The sequence below is a fragment of the Myxocyprinus asiaticus genome, chromosome 15 (assembly GCF_019703515.2).
Source record: "Myxocyprinus asiaticus isolate MX2 ecotype Aquarium Trade chromosome 15, UBuf_Myxa_2, whole genome shotgun sequence".
NCBI lineage: Eukaryota > Metazoa > Chordata > Actinopteri > Cypriniformes > Catostomidae > Myxocyprinus > Myxocyprinus asiaticus.
The window spans coordinates 47,707,815-47,733,912 of NC_059358.1; the positions used below are offsets into that span (position 1 = coordinate 47,707,815).

At 39.7% G+C, this 26,098-nt stretch overlaps 1 protein-coding gene across 1 annotated transcript in view; it reads left to right on the plus strand.

Moving 5' to 3' along the window:
- The first annotated feature begins 890 nt into the window (after window positions 1–890).
- The window catches only part of LOC127452530 (forkhead box protein O4-like), a 44,066-nt gene continuing 18,858 nt past the window's right edge, over window positions 891–26,098 (plus strand). The window contains exon 1 of the mRNA XM_051718044.1: window positions 891–1,498. Coding sequence (XP_051574004.1) covers window positions 1,085–1,498 — 414 coding nt within the window. The 5' untranslated portion in view covers window positions 891–1,084. The remainder of the gene's footprint in view (window positions 1,499–26,098) is intronic.

Here is a 26,098-nt window from a genome sequence, read left to right on the forward strand (position 1 = left end):
ATTGGTTAATGGATAGTTATCATAAAATATACAGTAAAAAAAAAAAAAAATAATAATATATTTAAAAAGACAATACAGTGACAATACTGATTTATTGTTTGTTTGTTTTTTTTGTTTGTTTGTTTTTTTTACAGTGTATAGAGCACAATTTGTCAACTAATACAAATCATTTTGAGACAGCATGATGCTTTTTTGAGTAACAAATTAAGATGATGCTTACTCAAAATAACCACTTCAGAAAAAGGTCAACCATTTCCTGTTAATTTCAAACACCTTTGACATTTTATTACATCTTAAGTATTCTATAAACAAACTAATCTCTATTATAACTGGATGAGTCAATGTGAGCCCACTTTGAACATTTTTCATAACAAATCTATTTGTCCCGCTTATTAGACAATTATTGAAAAATGTTTGATTTAATGACCTTAAACAAAACTGAAAATGATAAATAAGTATTGTGTCTCAAAAGAAATGTTAATTTCAGGGATTTTCATTAGCTACAGAAATTTGTAACATTTAAAAAAAAATTAAACATTTTGATCAAATTACCTCAAAATCAACCTTTACACATCACACGCAAAGATCTCATGGAACAGGGACATTTTGCAGTGTATAGTGAAAAACGTGTTTAGGAAAGTGCTGTGGTAGTTTTTGATGCTATTTAGTTTTTTGGGAGAAAATAAAATCAAAGGAGTCTTTTATCTCGTGGAGCCTTATAGAATAAGATCAGAACATTTCAACAGAACAGAACAGAACAGAATAGTGTTGTCCCACTTCATGGGACTTATGGCGTTTGGAGGGGGTTACTTATTCAAACACGTATCAGGACATGTCTCGTGCAGACAGTGTGAACTTTTCCGGCGCTCTGACTGCAATGAGATCTGCCATCACGCCACTGATGCTGCAGCCGCCATGCGCTTCACGGTCACACACACTGATTTAAAGTCGGGCTGGGAATGAAGATGATGCGTCCATTACTGCAATCACACTTCAACATGACGCGCGCTCGACTGCTGCATCCGCTCTCTTCCCTCTGACAACACGACGTCACCTGACGACATTTACCTGCCATCAGTTTAAGATGATGATGATGACGGAAGATGATGAAGCGGAGGCTCATCAGGTGGATATGGAGAGCAGACCTCGCTCGTGCAGCTGGCTGGACTCCTCGTGTGAGCTGAGCGCGGATCTGTCGCTCGATCTGAGCATCTGTAAAGTGGAGTCGGATCATGTTTCATCATCATCGTGCATGAGGAGGATGATGATGTTGGATGCCGAAGGATTTCAAGGCTTCACCGGAGCTGCGTTGCGTAAAACCAAGAGCTCGTCCCGGCGGAACGCGTGGGGAAACCAGTCTTACGCGGAGCTCATCACCCGCGCCATCGAGAGCACACCCGACAAAAGACTCACCCTGTCACAGATCTACGACTGGATGGTCCGATATGTGCCCTATTTCAAAGATAAAGGAGACAGCAACAGCTCTGCCGGCTGGAAGGTAACGCGTCATAACCTCAATCACAATTCACGTTTATCGGGGAGGAAACATATTTTGTCGGGTAACCTACAATGCTCGTGGTAACATCTATCTGGAGTAGTTGAATTCACGTTAATTGACATATTTCCACCAACAGTGCACATACAGTGTAGGCTATGGGTGGAGAGTGCAATTCATTTACACTCTTTTATGATTCAGTCTTATTTTAGAGCTGACACGGGAGTTAAGGTGACCTATTTTATGTACAGATAAATAAGGTGAGAATGAAAGGATAAGAAACGAATAGGTAATAATTCATTTTTGCAGTACACATGAATTGATTGGTGTATTTTTACAGAAAGTGGTTGATGTCACACCCCTTCTGCTACATGTATTATAGGAAAGAAACTAAGCTCATAATACAACCACGCATTATCATACTCTATATCCAACTGCCTCCTTTTGGCTACTCTTCATTCATCAAAAATACACACTTGATTCATCCCATGTAGGATGCACCTTAGTTATTTCCTTCTTTTCCTCTCAACATCACACTTGTTGAACTTAACTCTACACAGTTGTGTACAAAACAACTTTTTGTTAACTGCTGTATATAATAGGAGTGGTGGTGTAGTGGACTAAAGCACTGAACTGATAAGCAGAAGGTTGTCGGTTCAATCCTCACAGCCACCACCATTGTGTCCTTGAGCAAGGCACTTAACTCCAGGTTGCTCCAGGGGGATTGTCCCTGTAATCAGGGCACTGTAAGTCGCTTTGGATAAAAGCATCTGCCAAATGCATAAATGTAAATATAATAACATCAACAACAATAATTCATTTTATGATAACACTTTACAGTAATGTTCCACTTGTTAAGGGTTTATAAAGGCGTTTATTAAAGATTAACAAGTAATTAACAAATGCATTATAAAGCATTGATAAACGGTTATAACAACATGAATAAAAAGGGCACGTTTCTTGAAATACTTGCCAAATGGTGAGAATTTTAATGATATAAATGCTTAATCAATAGACTTATTCATACTTATATTAATCAAAAACATAAAATGGCCTAATTCATGATTTATGTCACAATGTAGCAAAAAAGATTATTGTAGCCTATTGAAAGGAGACATTATGCCACTTTGCTACAGTCCGCTTTGTGTTTCTATTCACGACTGTAATGTCTTGACTCACTTGTGTTGTCACTTTTCTTGTCACGTTGATGTCAAAAGAATGGTGTTACGCCGACTGCTGTCCCAACTTAACTAATCCTAGTCACCTAAAGTCCTCTGCAAAAACACTTTTCAGATCTTCATGTTCATTCACAGCATATGCCATATAATAAAACCTGATTAAACCACACTCAACTTTATATACATAGGCTTCTAATGTTAGCAACTCCTTAATCAATGCTTCATATGTGTTCACTTTACATTAAGGTACATTTTCACAGGTTACTAATGTTGAATAAGTCTTATTAAGCATTTATAAAATATGAGGGGGAAAATGGCTCCCTAATTGGCAAGTATTGCATGACAGTCTCTATTTTTATTCATGCTGTTATAACTGCATATCAGTGATTTATAATGCATTTGAAAATGAACCTCTTTATGAACCCTTGAAAAAGGAAACATTAATGTAAAGTGTTAAAGTTTTTATTAATCTTGGAGAGAAACATGTTTACATTAATGTAATTATCCAAAGCAAAATGTTATTTCCGAGAGTCCTGGTACCCTAGGTTTGGCCACATTATGCAGACTCACCAACATACGGCATATCCTATACGGCATTTTTGCATCGGCTCCAGTGTGTTTACCTTCCCTTGTTCCACGACCAGAAGCGTTAAAATCATGTGTTCTTGCAAGCATGATCGACTAGAATGCCACAGTCCACAGTCTGTTGTATGTTTGGTTGTATAAATTAGAGTGGAACTATCCTTCTGTTTTCTCAATGTTTCTTGATTTTAACATCTGTTCACTTGTGCTTTAGTTTCAGTTCTGATTGGATTACATTTTATGTGTGATCTGCATTGTAGACCAAGTACATGTACATTAAATGCAGTCGTATTCTCTGTTTGTAGCTTAGTCAAGCACACGGAGTTGTTTTTCTAGCTCATTGTATCATTGAGTGCTGAAAAAACCCTCGAATATACATGCTTGTGCTTTGCCAGTTATAGCGACTAATAGGACAAATATACAGTAGATGTTGATACAAATGAAACAGGTAGACAACAACCACAAATCCTACATTTGACAAAATGTACAGTTCATCTTAGTTTGACTGTAGACAAAGGACACACTGAAGTGTCAGTTTTGTGGTTTGCCACTTGAACTGTTAAAGAATAAAGGTTGAATGAGTTTCTAGCCCAATAATGGACTCTTAGTCTGTTCATTCCTATTAGTTTAGGGCTTCAGTAAGCATGTGTCATGAGCAGTTCAAGGGTGCGTCTGAAGGGGAATTAGGTGTATTATTTTAGTAACACAACAACATCCCTCTTAAACTGTAACTATCCTGCTGAGATGGTATAGAGCCTGTTCAGACGTGTCCTAAACCTAAAGATGGTGATCTTTCACTCTGTCATACTTTTAACCATAATCCTGAAAGACACATGAAATAATGTCCCGCTGCTGAAAATACACACCATCTGATACAATTACAGGAACAATGGAAAACAATAGGAGTCTTTAAAGAGGACAAGCAGCAAAGGCAGACGTTTGATTGTAATATGTTTTTTACCCCTTTAGCATTAAATAAATAAGTTAAGGGTTAAGGCTTGTGAAAAGTTTGAGTAATATTTTACATTAATGTTCCCTATTTTAAGGGTTTATAAAAGGTTAATAAATGACTAAATTTCATCCAAGTCTTGCTTAATAGTGAGCCATTATAACTAACATGTTATTAATAAATACACTTATCATACTTCAAAACCATAAATTGCCCTACTTGTAACAATGTTACAATGCAGCAAAAATATTATTTTATGTTATTATTAGTGCTGTCAGCAGATTACAATTTTTAATCGCGATTAATCTCATAATGTTTTGTAGTTAATTGCGATGAATCGCAGATTTTGAAAATGCTGAAATTTGACTATATATACTTCTTTTCCTGTCAAAATGCATTTATTTCCATATTAGGAAAGTAAACAAAACAATATGCAACAATGTAATGCTTTATAAACATTTTCCAAACAAAACCTTCCACAGTATAAAGACAAAAATTCTGTAAAGTAGCACCAATTCAAGAAACATTAAATGTTTCCCAACATCTAAGTGGGAGTTTGACTAATTGAAAGAATATGTCCCCACATAGGCTGCATTTTCATGGCAATGGGAATTAAATTCTCATAAACTCTCATCCTCCACAATATTAATCAGCCGGTAGACTGTGCCTATCCACTTTGCTACAGCAATCTGCATTAATGATTCACATCAGGGCGGCAATGCAAGTGTCCAACGCCGCTTTGAACTCCACACTTGCAGACAAAAACGCCGAGGTGCAGGTACTGAGGAGCTAGAACATTCTAAGCTTTGTAAGTAATTATCAGAATTTTAAAATTGATACAAAATTTAACAGGTAGCCAATGTGGCGACGATAAAATGGGCTGATCTGATCTTGGTTCTAGGATGTTGCATATCAATGATTTATAAATAGTAATTAATGTACCCCTTCATAAACCTTAAACAGTTTATTATCTTTGCCTGATAAAATAGCAGTTTAACCCTCAGAGACCATCATTGCAGAATTGCAACGTAAGTAAACAATACCTATTCTTTATTAAAAATGGTTAAAAAATATTGAACTGACACTGAACTGTATCACAACAACAGTTTTGGTGGGAGAAAAAATACAGACTGAATGCTTGCTTAAGTCACACAATAGTCAACTCAAAGAGAAATGTTACTTAAAATCAAATTTTTTTATAATCAGTGGCTTTCTAAAAACATGTTCATGGTGGAAAACACGGTTTAAGGTTTAAGACTTTTATATGACCTGAAGGCCTGGGAAGCTCAGCAAGTAAAGACACGGACTACGACACCTGGAGTCGCAAGTTCGAATCCAGGGAGTGCTGTGTGATTCCAGTAAGGCTTCCTAAGCAACCAATTGGCTCGGTTGCTAGGGTGGGTAGAGTCACGTTGGGTTAACCACATTGTGGTCACTATAATGTGGTTCTCGCTCTCAGTGGGGCGCGTGGTGAGTTGTGCGTGGATGCCGCGGAGAATAGCGTGAAGCCTCCACACGCACTATGTCTCTGCGGTAACGTGCTCAACAAGCCACGTGATAAGATGCTGGGATTGACAGTCTCAGACGCGGAGGCAACTGAGATTCGTCCTCCGCCACCCAGATTGAGGCGAGTTACTACGCCACCACGAGGACTTAGAGCGCATTGGGAATTGAGCATTCCAAATTTGGGAAGAAAAGGGGAGAAAATCCCCCCCCCCATATTAAAACACTACTGTGACACACACAACACACTAAGGTTTGTTTGCAAAAATAAAGATTCAAGCATTTAATTTCGTGTGAGGGATCAATTCTGAGTGAAGGTATAGAAATTACCATGTATATTACAAATAAAATGTTCATTAATATTAATAATTTAGTATTATATTACAATAATATAACAAACAATATGAAGTTTATGTCATCAGTTAAAAGTGTTCATGGATGTCCCTGTGTGGTATTTTAGATGAATTTAAATTATTTAGCGAAATTAAGGTAGATATTGTGGTTTATTCATGAATAAATCAATTATTTAACTCCAATTCCTAAAAAGACAGTATGAAAAATGCTAATAAAAACAAAAAGGAGTGATTTGTAAATTATATTCACCCTTTGCTATATTGAAAGCACAACTACACATTGTATGATGTTTTACCTTGTGAATTTCATTGTTTTGAATTTCAAATCAGATGATTGCAACACGCTCCAAAAAAGTTGGGACAGTCGAATGTTTACCACTGTGAAACATAACCATTTCTTCTAATAACACTTATTAACCATTTAAAAAGTGGAATTTCCTCCATTATGTAGGTCTTCAGCTGCACAATTGTATGGGGTCTTCCTTGCCGGATGGTGTGCTTAATAATGCGCCACACATTCTCAATTGGAGACAGGTTAGGACTGCAGGCAGCCAGTCTAGCACCTGCACTCTCTGCTTATTTGGTCAGTATGTTGTTTGAAGTTGTCCTGCTGGAAAATACAAGGATGTCCCTGGAAAAGAAGGTGCTGAATGGTAGTATATGTTGCTCCAAAATTTGTACATATCTGTCTAGTTATGGTGGTAAATTTTCTCGGTGAAATGTCCACAGATGGGCACCAAAAGCGAGTTGTTTTCAGCTGTACAGGCTTTAATACAGTGAAGAGGAATGCATATTTTATAAATTGTATCCCATCCAACCACCAGTGGAGTAAAAATGTAATGCAACCTCCGAATAGCAACCCGTAACTGATTATGCGAACACAATTACTTCCTGGTTTTTACCCGGGATCTGAACCGGGGTTTCCACATTGCTGACACAACATGCTTCTGGTTGCTTTACAGGGGACGGTAAACATGTTGAAGCCAATGCAAAAATGTCTGATAGGAGATGCCACTTATGGGTGAGTCGGCATAATGTGTCCAATCCTAGGGTACCAGAACTTGACGTGTTACAGTATGTACAATCATTCCAGTTTCACTGCTGTTAGTTTTGTGTCAGTCAGTGTGCGGTTGTGTCCAACAGTCTTTAAGAAAAAAGAAAAAAAGATGGTCATTTCCAGGTCTCAGGTGAAAATAAAATTTATCAGAAGAATGTAAAATGTTGTCTAAGAGTATTCTGTGTTTTTTCTGGAAAGTAATTTCTTCTAAAACATCTAAAACAAGAAGTCTCTGTAAGGCATAATGTACATTCAGCTGGGCTGTGGGCATTATCACAAAGTAAATGACAATGACTGACTTGACTGTGCATCCTCCTGCTTATAACATGGTCATTTACCAAATAAATAAATAAATGGACATGGATATTGATTTGGTGAGAAGAAAGAGAGCATGGAATGATATGAGAGAGATTACTCATTACACAAAAATATTTGACTGCAGACTGCCAGCATTGACCAATCACAATCAATTATTAGAGTGCCATGTAATTAGTTTAATGATCATCCTATAAAAAATATGGCTTCCCTCATGATTTCATACAGTGGCAACACACGCTATTTGACCTGTGTGTGTGTGTGTGTGTGTGTGTGTGTGTGTGTTATTACTGGCAGGGGATTGTGTGGCGGGCCAGTGCAGGGGTCAGGCAGTCATTCAGACTGAAATGTGAAGTGACTAGAGTGTTATTTATAACATGTCTTTAAGGTCCTTAATGGAGAAGAGAAATAGAATGACAGACTGAACTAGTGGCAGTCCGTGAAGGAATTTTTCAGAGAGGCAAACGTAAATCAGTATGGAAAGATCAAGTCAATAAAATATAACATTTAAATATCATGTTTTATTATATCCTTTTGCTGGCAATTATGCAACCGTACACATATGATCTCCTCTCCCAAAACATCTTTAAATAGTCTTGATAACTACCATTGTGTTATAATCTTTCTGATCACCAACCCAACACTTGTCTAAACAATAAACGAACAGAACAAATCACAGTGCCGTCTACAGACTACAATTAATGCAAACATTTATTAATGAATGGAGGGCATCATTCCATATTCAGTAACATCTACAGTACTTTATCCTCTATTACTATATGATCCTGTCATTTAGTCTTCCATGTTTTTTTAGATCCTCCAATCATTTTTATTTTATCTAAATTTTGGCACATTTTGAAAGTTTCTCTTCACCTGTCACATTAACTACAAGCTGGCCTGATCAGCCTGATCTCAGTGAAATCGGAAAGAGTAGGTCGACTTTTCTTTAGCAAAAATCTGCATACGTTTAGCTAAATTTAAAACACTGCCCCCATTGGCCAAAGCGGGAAGTGTTGTAGGCCGTATAGGTATGTGTGAGATCCATTTATGTCCAGGAGAGGTCACCAAAAGTTAGTTGTGAAGCGATTTCCTTTCAGCTGTACAGGATGTAATATAGTGAAGAGGAATGCATATTTTATGGATTCTACCCACCGACCCAAACCCAAACCTGAACCTAACCATTAGTGGAGTAAAAATGAAATGATAGAGGGAAAAGTGCAACCTCCGAATCACGATCATCACTGATTAAACAAACGCAATTACTTACTGGTTTCAACGTGGATACGAACACAGGTCTCGGGCTGGTCGAGCAACGTGGGAAGGTAAACACACTAAAACCGATGCAAAAATGTCTGGTAGGAAATGGCACATGTCAGGAAGGTATCCTTCTTTCGGAAACAGCATGCCGACTTCCTGTGTGGTCATGATAACACATTAATCTGGCACTGAAAGCTGATAGGCCTGAATGGTTACATTTACATTTATATTTAGTCATTTAGCAGACAATTTAACCCAAAGTGACTTAAAAATTAGGAACATAGCAAGCAATTTGTCATACAAAGTTCAACAATATCTGCAGTGTTGTACTGCCAAGTTCTCAAGGTGGCTGGAGTTGTATAGGCGCTAGTGCAAAAGAAAGAGACAGAGAAGGATTTTTTTTTTTTTTTTTTTTTTTGCACAGTAAGTTCAAGTTAAGTGCAGTAGTACTGTTAGTGCAATTAGTGTGGATTGGTTATGCGCTCACAGAACAGATGTTTTTTCAGCTGGTTCTTGAATGTTTCGATGGTATCAGCAGATCATGTGGAGGTTCTTTCACCACAAAGGAACAGAGAAAGTGCATGATCGTGAAATAGTCTTTGAGCCTTTTTGTGATTCACTGACCGCAGAGAGCGAATGGGGACATAGAGCTGGCAGAGTGAAATGATTTAAGAGGGTGCTGTTCCAATGGCTGTCCTAAAGGCCAAAGTCAAAGCCTTGAATTTTATACAGGCTGCTACAGGTAGCCAGTTGACTGAATTCAGGAGGGGGTGACATGAGGTATTTTTGGCTGATTGAAAACCAGACTCGCTGCTGTGTTCTGAACCATCTGCAGTAGCTTAATTGTGTTAGCTGGGAGGCCAACCAACAGGGTATTGCAGTAGTCCAGTTTTGAAATGAACAGAGCTTGGACCAGGAGCTGCGCAGCATATACAGACAGAAAAGGTCTGATTTTCCTGATGTTGTAAAGTGCGAATCTGCAAGACTGGGCATTTGATGAGATATGGGCAATAAAATTAAGCTAGTCATCTACCACCACTCAAAGGTTCTGGGCTGTTCTGGTTGGTGTTAATGTAGTTGAACCAAGATAAATAGTGAGGCTGTGGTCAACAGATGGGTTGGCTGGGATCACGAGGAGTTCTGACTTGGCAAGGTTGAGCTGAAAGTGGCGTTCCTTCATCCAAGCCAAAATCTCAGAGAGGCAGGCAAAGATATGAGCTGAGACAGTAGGGTCATCAGGCTGGGAGGACAGGTAGAGATGCGTGTCATCTGCATAGCAGTGGTAGGAAAAGCCATGTGCCTCAATGATCAGTCCAAGTGATGTTGTGTACATCGAGAAGAGGTGGGGTCCAAGCAGTGATCCTTGAGGAACACCAGTGATGTTGTGTACATCGAGAAGAGGAGGGGTCCAAGCACTGATCCCTGAGGAACACCAGTGGTCAGCTGGTGTGACTTGGACACCTCTCCAGGTGACCTTGAAAGATCTGCCAGTGAAATATGTCTCAAGTAATCCAAGCGCAGTCCTGTGATGCCCAGGCTAGAGAGGGTGGATAGGAGGATCTGGTGGTTCACTGTGTCGAAGGCAGCAGAGAAGTCAAGGAGGATGAGGACGGATGATTTGGAGTTAGCTCTCACTAGTCGCAGGGTTGCAGCAACTGACAAGAGGGCAGTCTCTGTTGAGTGTCCTTTTTTTAAGCCAGACTGGTGTCTGTCAAGTAGGTTGTTCTGTGAGAGAAAAGCAGACAACTGGTTGAATATGACCCTCTCAAGAGTTTTAAAGGGTTAGTTCACCTGAAAATGAAAATTCTCTCATCATTTACTCACCCTCATGCCATCACAGATGTGTATGACTTTCTTTCTTCTGCTGAACACAATCGAAGATTTTTAGAAGTATTTCTCAGCTCTTTAGGCCATAAAATGTAAGTGAATGGGTGCCAACATTTTGAAGCTCCAAAATCCACATGAGGGCAAAATCAAAGTACTCCAGATGACTCTGGTGTTTAAATCCACATTTTCTGAAGCAATTTGATAGGTGTGGGTGAGAAACAGTTCAATATTTAAGTCTTTTTTTTTTTTTTACTATAAATTCTGCTCCCTGCTCAGTCAATTTCCACTTTACTTTCACTTTCTCATTCTCCTTCTGTTTTTGGTGATTCACATCCTTCTTGCATATTGCTCCCTAATGGGCAGGGAAGAGAATTTATGACAAAAATGGATTTATATTTTGATCTGTTTATCACCCACACCTATCACATCGTGTCTGAACACATGGATTTAACCACTGGAGTCACATGGATTACATTTATGCTCCCTTTATGTGGATTTTCCAAATTTTGGCACCCATTCACTTGCATTGTAAGGACCTACAGAGCTGAAATATTCTTCTAAATGTCTTAATTTGTGTTCTGCAGAAGAAAGAAAGTCATACAAATCTGTGATGGCATGAGGGTGAGTAAATCATGAGAGAATTTTCATTTTTGGGTGAAATATCCTTTTAATGTTACCTCTGATAATGATTGGTTAAGAATGCAAAAAGAGGAACATTTCATTTAGCTTTTTTTCTGCCACATTTTGGATGGAAGCAGATGACGTTGCGTCATTTGAATATCAATTTTAATTGGTCACTTAACTAATGAGAGGAGGTGTTATGCTGTCAGCCTCCTCTGGCATTCATACCAACTCACAGAGTAATTAAAACTCACCTGGGCAACCGTGCATGAAAGAAAAATAATAAAAGAAAAATGTATTTTTCCTTAAAGGCATTTGAATTATGTACTGTATGTTAGTTGGTAAATTGATTAAAACAACAGTGAATTTAATCACTTTTGTTGTTACAATCATTTTAAGAACATTTTCTTAGCCTCAGCCTCCCTTGCGTCCTCTGATGGGTCACCGGTGGAATAAACATGGAAATACAGAGGGAACAAACAGGATGACATTTATTTGACAGATTTATACCATCTGTTGTCTGAGATATCTCAAAGTGCGTCATGGTAGAACAGCAAGTGCTGTGCTCCTACCAGCATGTTTGTGAAAGATAATGTGAATATAATATGTTCTCAACACGTTATATGTGAAAATAAATAGTAAAACACAATGCCTTTAAGAAAATGTCCTAACCCTTATGGAACAAAACTACAGAATGCATTTTTTACAGCAATAGATGGCATAACCATGCCTCGTTTTTTTTGTTTGTTTTTTTTTTCAGCTGCAGTCAGTGTTGTAGTACTTGAGATCGGTCTTGGTCTCGAGACCACTTTTTAAAGGTCTTGGTCTCATCTCGGAATTGACCGCATTTTTAATCGGCTCAGACAAAGAGAACTCGGGATTTTATTTCAAGACCGGTCAAGACCACAGCTGTGGGGATATCACTAAATTGCCTGCACATTGTCATTACTGTGATTGGATGTAAAACTTCCTGCTTCAAATGCAAGCAATAACTTGACTCATTTCTAATTTGAAATTTTTGTTACTGTTAATGGCTGTCACCCCTCCCCACCCCCCTTCACACGGACTCCAAGAAAGTGAATGCGGGAGATAGCAGAAGAAACTGTGACTGTCTGAGAGATGTCAGACAAATCTTCTGTTATACAATTTGGCTACCTAAACCACTGTGCCCTCTAGTCTGCCATGAAAGATTGTCAGGTGTGCCATGGAAAATTATCAAATTCCTCAAAATAAATAAATACATTTTTTTCCGGTATTTTAGTGAAGGCATAGAGACGGTAGAAGAGTTTTAAAGTTGCCAATTCAGTATATTTTCCATTACAAAGTATTTTATGCAACCAGTTTAAATATTGTGTCCATCATAACATTATTGTTGTAACGAGGCAGGCGAGGGTAAAGGATCTAAATGCAGCTTTAATGAAACAATGATAAACTAAGTAACTCAGAAAATAAAGAAACAAAGCACAGGGAACCAAACACAGAGCATAACATAACACATGCGAAGACTGACAAAGAAACCAGGGGAAACAAGGGCTTAAATACACAAGGGAAAACAAGGGAAAACAAGGGAATGAGGAACACTTGGGGAAACAATCAGGGTAAACCAATCATAAAATGAAACTACAAAAGGACTACAAAACTAACACAGGAAACAGGAACGGGGAACTAAACAAGAATTTCAGCAAAAAAGTCTAGTCACAAACAGGGAATACGTGACAGAGCCCCCCTTTAAGGAGCGGATTCCAGACGCTCCACAATAATACAAAATAATTATTGTCCATGGGGTGTGGGGGGAAGGGGTAAATAGGTAGTTCAATGGGGCACAAGGGGCAAGGGGAGCAGAGGAACAAGGCAAAACAGAAGACCAGGGTGGTGCTGGAGGAATAGAACAGAGTGGAGCTTGTAGGGCAGGAGACTTGGGTGTAGCCGGCAGAGCTGGATACCAAGGCAGAGCTGGAGACTTGGGCAGAACTGGCAGAGTGGAACACCCTGACAGAGCTGCAGAGAAGGTGACCCACGGCGGAGCTTTTGGCAGAGCTGTCCAGGGTGGAGTCGGGGGGATGGAAGACCAAGTCAAAGTCAGGGAGGCTGGAGACCAAGGCGGAGCTGGAGGGATGAAGAACCAGGGCGACGCTGCAGGCTCGGAGGACCAAGCTGGAGCCAGAGGTTCAGAGGGCTGAGGTGGAGCTGGGGGCTCCGAAGACCGAGGCAGAGCCGGTGGGAGTGACCAAGGAGACCAGAGCAGATCAGGCGGACGGCCAGGAGACCAAGGAGACCAGAACAGATCAGGCGGATGGCCAGGAGACCAAGGAGACCAGAGCAGATCAGGCGGATGGCCAGGAGACCAAGGAGACCAGAGAAGATCAGGCGGATGACCAGGAGACTAAGGAGAGCAGATCAGGTGGATGGCCAGGAGACCAAGGAGACCAGAGCAGGCGGATGACCAGGAGGCCAAGGAGATTATCTCAGGGTAGCAACTGGGTCAGGAGTCCTGGTAGGAGGCCACAGTGCCGAGACAGGGTCAGGAGGCCTGGAAGGCAGCCACAGGGCCGAGACAGGGTCAGGAGGCCTGGGAGGCGGCCACAGGGCAGGGACTGGGCCAGGAGGCCTGGGAGGTGGCCACAGGGCAGGGACTGGGTCAGGCGGCGGAGCTGCTGGAGGAGGGGCGGGCAGAGCCACTGTAAGAGGAGTCTCTGGAAGGGCAGACGGAACCGCTGGAGGAGGAGTGTCTGGAGGAGCGGGCGGAACCGCTGGAGGAGGAGTCTCTGGAGGAGCGGGCGGAACCACTGGCAGAGGAGTCTCTGGAGGAGTGGGCGGAACTGCTGGAGGAGGAGTCTCTGGGGGAACGGGCAGAGTCGTGGAAGACTCAAAGGGCGGAGCCAGGAGAGGCTCGACGAAGGTAGGCGGAGCCAGGCAAGGCTCGAGGGGCAGAGCCATGGAAGGCGGGACCATGGGAGGCTCGAGGGGCGAAGCCATGGAAGGCGGAGCCGTGGGAGGCTCGAGGGGCGAATCCATGGAAGGCGGAACCGTCGTAGGCTAGAGGGGCAAAGCCATGGAAGGCAGAGCTGTGGGAGGCTCATGGGCCGTGGCAGGCATGGGCATTGGCTCGTTGGCCGTGGCAGGCGTGGGCGCTGGCTCATGGGTGTGGCAGGCTTGGACGAAGGAGCCGTGGAAGGCTTGGACGAGGGAGCCGTGGAAGGCTCGGACAAAGGGGCCATGGAAGGCTCGGATTAAGGGGTCGTGGAAGGCTGAGGGGCATTTACTGTGGGAGGTGATCCAGTGTCCTCATCCGCCTTACCCACAGTGAAAGGGGAGTCACAAAGTTGCAGAGCCACCTCCACGTAGTTGTACAATGTCCAGTGAGGATCCGCCGGAGGCATCCGTGGCTGTAATGCACTATTTAGACTGGCCCTGAAGAAAATCACCAGAGCACGGTCATCATAGTGCACCACATTAGCCAGTTTTAAAAACTCACAGACGTGATCCTCAACTGGACGTTCCCCTTGCTTGAGCAGGATAATTCTGACAGCCGCTAGATCCATCTTGGTCTATCTTTCTGTAACGAGGCAGGCGAGGGTAAAGGATCTAAATGCAGCTTTAATGAAACAAAGAATATAAAGAAACAAAACACAGGGAACCAAGCACAGATCAACACCCCGCCTTGGTCTGGGTCTCGACTTGGTCTGAACCCCTCAAAGTCTTGGTCTTGTCTCTGTCTCGATACACTCTGGTCTTGGTCTTGACTTGGTCTCGGTTTAGGTGGTCTTGACTACAACACTGGCTGCAGTTTCCAGTGCTGGATATAAACAGCACTGCAATTTTAAAAATCTTTTAAACATTTTATTATATTAAAAAAATGTCTTACTATTAAAAAATTTATTATAATGGGATATCTATGGTTTAAAGATAAAGAAATACATGTTGGTTCTTTCTGAACGATCAGGAAAAAATCATGTACTGTAATAGGTTGATGAGTAAAAACCCTCACACACTTAACACACTTCTAAAGAATGAGAAATGTGCCAAATAAAAAGGAAAACTAGCATCAGACATGCAATATATGTCTTTACTGCATAACAACTTAATAACAATATGAAAAAGCCGATTTAGATTGAACAAGATACTTACTGAATTCAAAATAAATACAAAGACATAATTTAGAAGTATTTCATCATTTAATTTGCATATCTTTTTGCAAACAGTATGCGCTGCGTTGGTGGAGAAGAGATCTGGATCATCTGATTAGATCTTACATGGTGGTTTTGTTCATATAAGATCATTGTTAGATCAGTACTGCCACTCCATATATGCATATTATGCATTCTGCATAGAGCACCATCTCCCTAGGGGGGCACAAGAAACTCCACCGGCTGCCCTTACTCGCATGTTATACGTTATTTAAGGACCCAGAACACAGACGAATGTCTCGCACTCGCACTTTCGCTCCTGTCACCCCCTGTCTGACGATCACGGAACTCTGCGTAGGGCATCAATTTGGCCAGTGGCAGCCCTGTGTTAGATCAGATTTGGCCTTATTTCTGTTACAGTGGTTGCACTTTAGAAATGTAAAAATAGCCTTTCACGATCTGAGTTTGTGTGATTCCTTCTTAAAGGGTTCAAACAGATTATTAGAAGATTTTTTGAAGAATACTTCAGCTCTGTAGGTCCATACAATGCAAGTGAATAGGTACCACAATTTTGAAGCTCCAAAAGCATGTAAAGGGACCATAAAAGTAATCCATATGACTCCAGTGGATATTTAAGTCCTTTTCTTTTTTTATTTTTACTATAAATCTCCACTTTCACTTCCACATTCTTCTTTTTGTTTTTGGTGATTCACATTCTTCATGCATATCGCCACTTAGTGGGCATGGAGGAGAATTTATAATTTATGGTAAAAAAAGGACTTAAATATTGATCTGTTTCTCACCCACACCTATCATATCACTTCTGAAGATATGGATTAAACCACTAGAGTCATATGGATTACTTTTATGCTGCCTATATGTGCCTTTTGGAGGTTGGTACCCATTCACTTGCATTGTGAGTTTCATATAAGGCAGCAGACACTATTTCATGTGTGTGGAGTTACAGTGCTGCATATTGTTAACCTCTTAGGGATGCTTTGATTTTTAAATGGTTTAGCAATCCCTAGTGTCCAGAGGCCCATTTTTTGCTTTTCATTTGACATTTAAACATGCTTTGGCTTAGCTTTATTGCTTTGAGTTGTGTAAGACAACTAAAGCCGTTCAATGACATCACCCACAGATTTGATGTGATGCCTTACATGTGATGCTTTCATGTGAAGGCTGTCTGTGAAGGCCTGTCCTGTGTAAGCCAGGACACTAACAGAGCATTATGCATCCAAAAACTTTACTGAGGCAGATATTATAACGAGTGACCAAGTCTTCTGAATAAATTCCCTCTCAACCCCGGTGGTGAACACCAGTGGTGCAGTTGGGGCCATATGCACATATACGCCGTATGCATACTTTTTTCCCTGGGTGGTATACCCACTTGTTTTGCTGTTTCAGAAGTTCATAATCTACTGTCGTATTAGTTTCCCTTTAACTGTATTCGATGCTGTTTTGTGAAATTGGCGATTCTTTGTTGTAATTGGTGCATTATCACTTAAATTCTGCCATTCCCTGCCCCTGACAACCATCGTCACCATCATCATCGACTGAGGAAATTTATGACAGTGAGTGGAGAGAGAGAGTGACCCTCACGCTGAAGCAGTATCAGGTAAATTTAATTAACAAAATATGCCAAATGTCTTGTAAAATAAGGAATCATCCAGTAAATAAGGGTAAAAATTGCGTACCATATGAAATCCATATGCAATGTCGTTTGTCCTGTATTTTAGCGTCACACACCCAAACTGCTGAGAATGTTTCACAAATCGAGAGAAACTGACCTGAAACACACACACCTTTCGCATGAGTTGTGTGAGATATCGACTGTTGCGTTAACACAGACACAACACTTGATAGAAATGGCTGGGGGAAAGATCAGTGACAATCAGTGCACGTCTTCTGTGGTGTTTTCTATCAGAAGCAGGAGCATTTTGTCAAAATCATATAGCATTCGAGTGCATGTTAATTGTTTCCCACCATTGTGATTTTAAAACACCAGTAAACACACCTGTTCATGACATGCCATTACATTTTATTGCATATGTCAGAGATCATTCTGGTAGAGAGAGAGAGAGAGAGGTAAGAAAAACTGCATTACTGCATTAATTCAAAATAAAGGTACAGTAGTGCAGGTTTAGATAAAATACTTCACATGATTTTCTTACATTTCCCTTGTGATAAACACTATTAACTGCCAATCAATTACACTAATCCAAAGAAAAATACACAATTTTCATGTTAAGCCTTTTCTCTCCCTTTCTCTCTTCTTCCTGGTCATTGTATTAAAGCATTTTTCATTTTAAGTTTAGTAGGGGACGTTTGCACTGAATGTGTTTTTGTGTCCGTCTGAGCTGTTTTTCAATGTAAAGCAGCATCTCGCACAGGAACGCCTGTAAATATGGGTTATTCCTACAATTCTTTGTCATTTTAAGTCCCCATTACAAGTGTGTGTGGTATTTATATTGTTTAATTTCACCCGATTACAATTTTGATAGGCTTGTTATAAAGAATAAATACTTCTTATAAAGTTACACACTTCTGTGGGCTTAAAAGTAAAATTGTAATTAATTGAAATCCTTTTCTATTGCACTCATTGCACTCATTCTATTGTCATTTTGTCATGTCCCAAAAACTGCACGTCAAACATCTTTGACAAAAATAAGTGCTAAATCATTGGATTTTTATTTCCCCCCCACATACAGTTAAGAGTTTAGTGTTACATTCTCTCACTAACATGTATTCATTTGTGGTAAATGTGTGATTTTAACACTGATATTGGAGGATTTTTGTGTATCCCTTGATTTATTGCGCACCCTGTTATGTCATGATACCATGACCGTTCATTGAAGATATATGTTAGGAAATGACATCACACACACTGGAAGTAGACATCACCCATACTTGAAGTTTATAACTCTATTGTTTTATTCATGTTTTCATTTATTTTGTGGTGTTAGTCATATGTGGTCAATCATAACATGTCCACCCTGTTATGGGAAGATATATGGGAAATTAATGTAATTTCAAATTTCAATATACTGTATTTATGTTAACAGAAATAAAATCGTAAATATTAGTTTACAAATATGTTTCCTAGATATCAATCACTGATCATGTAGTGGCTAATTTATCCACTGAATGTCCACCCTGTTATTGTCCACTCTGATGCTGCCCATTTAACTGGATGGACATCTGAATTTTTTAGTTATTTAGCTTGACCAGTATGCCTATTACAATATTTAATGTGTCCCTGTGATGATGAAACATGAAGAAACTTGTAAAAGTATGTTTTATTTTTCAAAAGTTTCAAAGCCGGAATGTCACCGAATTGTAGGAATGACCCATTTACGATATGTACAGAGTTGCAGTTCCACCACACTCTATATGCAGATTATGCAGTCTACAGTAACTGTACAGTACAGTCTATAGTAACAGCCAAAAAAGTAATACCTGGATCTGTCCTTTGACTGCGAGATTTTGATCATTCACACTGCCCGGTCCCGGTGTGAGATTTGCATGATAGCCAATTTTATCGATTTTATTCAGTTAAGACTACTTTTTTAAATAGCTAATAAGATCATTTTTATATTTTTCAGTGTCAATTGTTTTTGGCCAATAAAGGACTATAAAGATTGAAAGTGAAAGTGAAATCCGTCAATATATATATATATATATATATATATATATATATATATATATATATATATATACAGTGCTGTGGAAAAGTATTTACATCCATCATGATTTCTTCTATTTTTGTGTATTTTTTATACTAAATTGTTTTAGATCTTCAAACGAGATATAACATAAAACAAAGGCAACCTGAGTAAACACAAAATACAGTTTTTAAATATTTTTTTTACTGAAGCAAAAACACCTGTATCACCCATGTGAAAAACTAACTGCCCCCTTAAATTTAATAGCTGGTTGTGCCACATTTAGCAGCAATAACTGCAAGCAAACGCATCCGATAACTGGAGATCAGTCTTTCACAACCCTGTGGGGGAATGTTGGCCCACTCTTCTTTGCAGAACTGCTTTAGTTTAGCCAGATTGGAGGGTTTTTGAGCATGAACTGTCCATTTAAGGTCCTGCCACAGCATCTCAATCGGGTTCAAGTCAGGACTTTGACTAGGCCACTCCAGAACTTTAATTTAGCTTCTTTTGAGCCGTTCAGAGGTGGACTTACTCCTATGCTTTGGATCATTGTCTTGCTGCATAATCCAGTTGCACTTGATCTTCAACTCCTTTAGGATTTTCTGGTAGAGAGCAGAATTCTTGTTTCCCTCAATTATTGCAAGTCGTCCAGAAGCAGCAAAGCATCCTCACACCATCACACTCCCACCACCATGCTTGACCAGAGGTATGTTGTTCTTTTTGTGGAATTGTGTTTGATTTATGCCATATGTAACAGGACCCCTGTCTTCTAAACAGTTCCACTTTCGACTCATCAGTCCACAGAACATTCTCCCAAAAGGTTTGAGGATCATCAAGGTGTGTTTTGGCAAAATTCAGACGAGCCTTAATGTTCTTCTGGGTTAGCAGTGGTTTTAGCCTCACCACTCTTGCATGGATGGCATTTTTGGCCAGTGTCTTTCTGATAGTGGAGACACGAACAGTGGCCCTTGTTAATGCGAGAGAGGCCTGCGGTTCCTTCAATGTTGTCCTTGGCTTTTTTGTGACTTCCTGGATAAGTCGCTGTGCTCTTGGAGGAATTTTGGAAGGTCGGCCACTTCTGGGAAGGTTCACTACTGTGCCAATTTTATTGCCATTCACTGTGGTTCTTTGGAGTCCCAGAACCTTTGAAATAGCTTTGTAACCCTTCCCAGAATGATGTATTTCAATCAACTTTTCCCCTCATCATTTCTGGAATTTCTTTCGACCTTGGCATAGTGTGCTACTGGGTGAGACATTTTAGCCAACTTCATGCTGCTGAAAAAGTTCTATTTAGGTGTTGATTTGATTGAACAGGGCTGGGAGTAATCAGGTCTGGGTGTGTCTAGTCCAGCTGAACCCCATTATGAATCCAGTTTAATATATTTGGGGATTTAGTAACTAAGGGCAATACTTTTTCACACAGGCCCAGTTGGTATTGGATAACTTTTTTGCTTCAATAAATAACATTATCATTTAAAAACTGTATTTTGTGTTTACTCAGATTGCCTTTTTGAGGTTTTGTTTGAATTCTTAAAACAATTTAGTATGAGATATACACAAAAACCAAAGAAATCAGGATGGGGGCAAATACTTTTCCACAGCATTGTATATATTGACGGGTTTCACATTCACTTTCAATCTTTATTGTCCTTTATTGGCCAAAAGCAATACATATACAGTATATATATCACGGTGCATATTATTAATATTAAATGATAGAAAACTGAACAATTTCCATACTGCGCTGCAACGGTTATGATGTGTATTTGATTCAGTAATTGCTTTTGTAATTTAGTTTCAATTATTAACTGTTCAACCTTCCTAAAAGAAAACTAACTACACAGACAAGGTAAACTAAGTTTTTTTTCCTTCAGACATTTCTTACAATAAAAAAGTATTATTCAGTTGGAGTTTCTTTGTTGGTGCTTTTTTATTGTGCAATGGCACTGTCAATTTTTTTTACTGTATGCCTAAAGCACTTTTTAAACTATTTTAAAAATAAAACGTAGGCTAACTCTTGTGCTACACTTGCATTTAGAAGCCTCATGGCACATGTAAAGGTATTGTTTTCATGATAGGCTATAATTCTGCTAGCTGTAAAATTGAAAAAATAAAAAAGTATATTTGGAAGAAAACCAGATATTTGGTATCTCATGTATCAAAAAATTATTTTCTGTATTATGTTCTTGCCCTTTTAGGGTAAAAAAAAAAAAATGTTTGAATGAACAGTTGGCTTTTCATAAGGTTCCAAGCGCTGCAGCAAGTTAAAGCTGTTATTATAAATCTTTTGAAATGTAGGCTACTGTATATGGTTGTGTGTCTTATTTAAGGGGACTATAATTTATTAGCCTATATACTTAATATATTTACTATTATATTCATCTTCGCAAATTCTCATGGAGATTGCACTTCAGGTTTGGAGTTTCCTGCATGAGACGGCTCTTTTTTCGACAAAATTTGGGTTATCATCATCAACATTTTACATATCCAAAGTGTTCATACATCGCGGACTTCAACCGCACTTTACCGATCCAACATTGGGTGGGGGACAGAGAAAAAAAACTGACTGATTTTAAAACATTATATTCACACAATGCCGCAAATGAGAGAATGGCAATGAATGACATTTAAATGTTTGTTTGTTTTTGTTTTTTTAACTGCAGTACACCGTAAACTGTTAAATCTCTATTCTGCATACACACTTTTTCTCATGATAAATACGTCATCACTACGACACACCATTCCCGGGATCAGCTCTGCCTTTTGTTCACACACAGACACGTTACAGACACGTTCCACGATTGATCCCGGCAATGTTACTAGGGTCCAAATTTTGCTTTCACACAGAAGGCTCCCGGCAATATCCTGGGATCAGACCAGTGTGAATGAGGTTACAGAGACCTGCTTATGAGTCACAGTGATTTAATGAACCATACGTGATAAGGAGAGAGTGTCAGAAAGAAACAGTAAGTGACACCCTAGTGTGCTTTTCACTGAATGTCCATTTTGAATGTCACAGTTATCACGAGTACAGCAGAACCTTATATTTCTGACAAATAATAATAATAATTTTCTAATTGAATATTTTTGTCTTCTTTTCTAGTAAAGATATCTAAACATTCTTAAAATTGGATAAATTTAATTAAGCAGAATGATGTTGTATTTTTGTCTTGTTTTCAGAGAAATTGAACAAATCATAACAATGTGTCGATAGTGTAAGGAAAAAAACTTGTTTCAAAGGGAAGACAAGCTTATTTTTTTCTTACCCCATTGGCAAATATATATATATATATATATATATATATATTTTTTTTTTTTTTGTTAAGCATAAACCCCACCAAATTTTGTAAGATTTCCCTGAAAAACAAGACAAAATATCATGTCACTATACTTCCCAAGTAATAATATTTTTCTTGTTTTAAGAATATTTACCAAAATATAAGACAAAATTATTCAAAAATGATTTTCTTGCAATGCACATTCATACACATGCACCCATGTACACGTTTTTAATGTATAAATGTATGCTTGTCTTGTATATCGTGGTTCTTTATACTTTGTGTCCAGCCTCATGTGAGTATTAGTGTACACTTGAGTGGTGTGTGTGTGTGTGTGTGTGTGTGTGTGTGTGTGCTGATGAGTTCAGTGGGAGACTACGTCCTGAGGGAACAGCTCCTGTTAATAATTCAGACGTGGCTTATTATGAAGAAAGTGCAGGTCTCATCTTAATTGCAGGCAGTCTGTTCTGCTCAGTCTGACAGCACGCTAACTCCCCCTCATGTGCGTATGTAAGCTCCACACACACGAAACAGCCTCCAAAGATTCATGTACCTGTCAGAGGCAGTTTGATAAAAGAAAACACTCCCTCCTTTTGACTGTCATTAGATGTTAATCAGTCACAATGATCACACAATTATCACAAGTTATTGTGCAATTTGGTGAAATGTGATCTTTAACGGTTAATGATATTGAGCTAATAACTTAGTTGGAAAAAGGTTTTGTTTTCCTATGTAAACATGATGGACGAACGTCTTTGACTGTTGCACCACGTCTCACTGTTTCTTCAGCATCTCGCGCAGGATCTGGGACATTTTTTAGATGCCATGTCAAGTTGAAAGGAACTTCAAGCTTCAAAAACGCATATCATGACACCTGTGCTCTGTTTCATTCATGGCGGAGTCACAAAGATTCAATGTTCTTAACAAGTTCTGTCTGCAAAAAGGACTTCATGTGACTGTTATATTGTTTTTACCTTGTTTTGTAACGGAGGGGCCGCCGTGCCTTAAAATGTATGCATAATGCATAATATGCATAATAATAAAACAAAATGTTGGGTAGGCCTAGCCCACCTTTGTCAATCATCCTATGTAACTTATTGAAATGTAATCTGGGACGCTTACCATTCCAAATGAAGGACTTCACTATGCTATCAAATTGCTTGAAATAAGAGAGGGGGACATCTACAGGGAGAGATTGTAGCAGGTATTTAAATTTTGGAATACAATTCATCTTAATAACATTAACCTTCCCAATCATAGATAAATGCAATGAAAACCACCTGCACACATCTTTTTATTAAAGGGTCAAAATTAACTCTAACTAAATCTGACACATTTGCTGGGAATAAAATGCCCAAACACTTAATGCCCTGTTTTGGCCACTGGAAGGCACCCGGCTAAAAAGCCGTTACCGGGCAGTACGCTGTCAGAGCCAAAGCTTCGGATTTAGACCAACTGACTCTGTATCCTGAGAATTTAGAAAAGGAATGAATAATTCTGTGGAGGCAAGGCATAGATCTAATGGGGTCGGAGATGAATAATAAAATATCATCAGCGTAAAGCAGAAGCTTATGCGCCATACCTCCTGCCACCAAAAATACAAAAACTCAAATTGTAATAGTAATTTTTCATGTAATTAATGTCCTGACTATACTTTGTGATCTGTTGAATGCCACTTTGGTGAATAAAAGTAACAATTTCTTTCCATAAGTACAAAATCTGTACATTATTCCAAACTTTTGGCCGCCAGTATGTATATGTGTATATATATATGTGTGTGTGTGTGTGTGTGTGTGTGTGTGTGTGTGTGTGTGTGTGTGTGTACAGTGACGTGCACAGACCTTAGCAGGGACAGGGGCGGAAGGATAAAACAGGGCACAAATGAGTCTTAATTACAAATACTTCACTAATTTCTTAGGTTTTTGAGTATTTAACTATTTTCTTGTATATATATATTTATTGTTGTTTATTTATTTTCAGACATGGTCTGTGATAACCCCATGTTTTTTACATGTGTCATAGTAAAACCATGGTATGGAAGGTGCAATGAGAAAGTGCGAGCGCAAGGTGATCAACTGTGTTTCGCGAATGCTACAGGGTCCTTGAATAACATATAACATGCGAGTAAGGGCAGCCGGTGGAGTTTCTGGTGCCCCCCTAGGGAGTTGGTGCCCTACACAGACTGCGTAATATGCGTACAGGGAGCGGTGGTACTGTGATAGCCTAATGGTGTTTTTCTGAAAGTCTAATGGCTTATTTTTTTCAACAAAACCAAACTGGCTTTGGCTGAACCTGACAGCTCCTTCAATTTATGTCAGTATTCTATAAAAGACTAATTTAATTTATATATCACTGAAAGCGATGCAACCGCTCCCATTATAATTAATAAATCTGTCTACACTAGTGGTACGCGATGTTGGAAATGCGGTAGCAATCGAGTATTATTTTTTTGATTAACTTACAATGCAATGAATGGAGTGGACTTCTTATCTGACCTGTTACTCGTCTGAGGTAATGCAACTTCGATGTTCCAGGACAAATTCAAAACTGCATTTTAAAACGAAAGTGAGAAAATGAATCTTTTCTCTGAGGGCCCTTCCACAAGACTGTCAGCGAAGGGTACATTCATACAGTAATGCCATGTTTCCTTCAGAGTACCTCCTTCAAGGGCTCTGCAGTTCGGAGTGAATATAGGGCATAGGGAAGATCACTTGCGATTGGTTCCGCCCCCATTCTGCTGTAGCACGTGCTCTTAAAGGCGCCTCCACTTAATGTTCTTTAATACACCCGTGATTTACAAAGAAATCTCATAACACATTATTACTGTTATTGTGAGATTATGTTGAGATTATAATTTTGTTTTATTTAACTATTTTAATTTAATTGTTAAAATTTCTCCCCTTTTCTGGATGACCAAAGGGGCCCTTTAGATTTGTGCACGAAAGGGGCAGATGCTTGCACCCCTGCTGCTCCTGTTCTGTACACGTCAGTGTGTATATTTATACATACACATACACTGATCAGCCACAACATTACAACCACCGACAGGTGAAGTGAATAACATAGATTATCTTGTTACAATGGCATCTGTCAAGGGGTGGGAAATATTAGGCGCCAAGTGAACAGTCAGTTCTTGAATTTCACGTGTTGGAAGCAGGAAAAATGGGCAAGCGTAAGGATCTGAGCAACTTTGACAAGGGCCAAATTGTGATGGCTAGATGACTGGGTCAAAGCATCTCCAAAACGGCAGGACTTGTGGGGTGTTCCCGGTATAGAGTGGTTAGTTCCTACCAAAAGTGGTCCAAGGAAGGACAACCGGTGAACCAGCGACAGGGTCACGGGCGCCCAAGGCTCATTGATGTGCATGGAGAGCGAAGGCTAGCCCATCTGGTCCGACCCCACAGAAGAGCTACTGTAGCACAAATTGCTGAAAACGTAATGCTGGCCATGATAGAAAGGTGTCAGAACACACAGTGCATCGCAGCTTGCTGTGTATGGGGCTGTGTAGCCACAGACTGATCAGAGTGCCTATGCTGACCCCTGTCCACCACCGAAAGTGCCTACAATGGGCACGTGAGTGTCAGAACTGGACCATGGAGCAATGAAAGAAGGTGGCCTGGTCTGATGAATCATGTGGATGGCCGGGTGCATGTGCATCATTTACCTAGGGAAGAGATGGCAGCAGGATGCACTATGGGAAGAAGGCAGACCGGCGGAGGCACTGTGATGCTCTGGGCAATGTTCTGCTGGGAAACCTTGGGTCCTGACACTCATGTGGATGTTACTTTGACACGTACCACCCACCTAAAGATTGTTGCAGACCATGTACACCCCTTCATGGCAACGGTATTCCCTGATGGCAGTGGTCTCTTTCAGCAGGATAATGCGCCC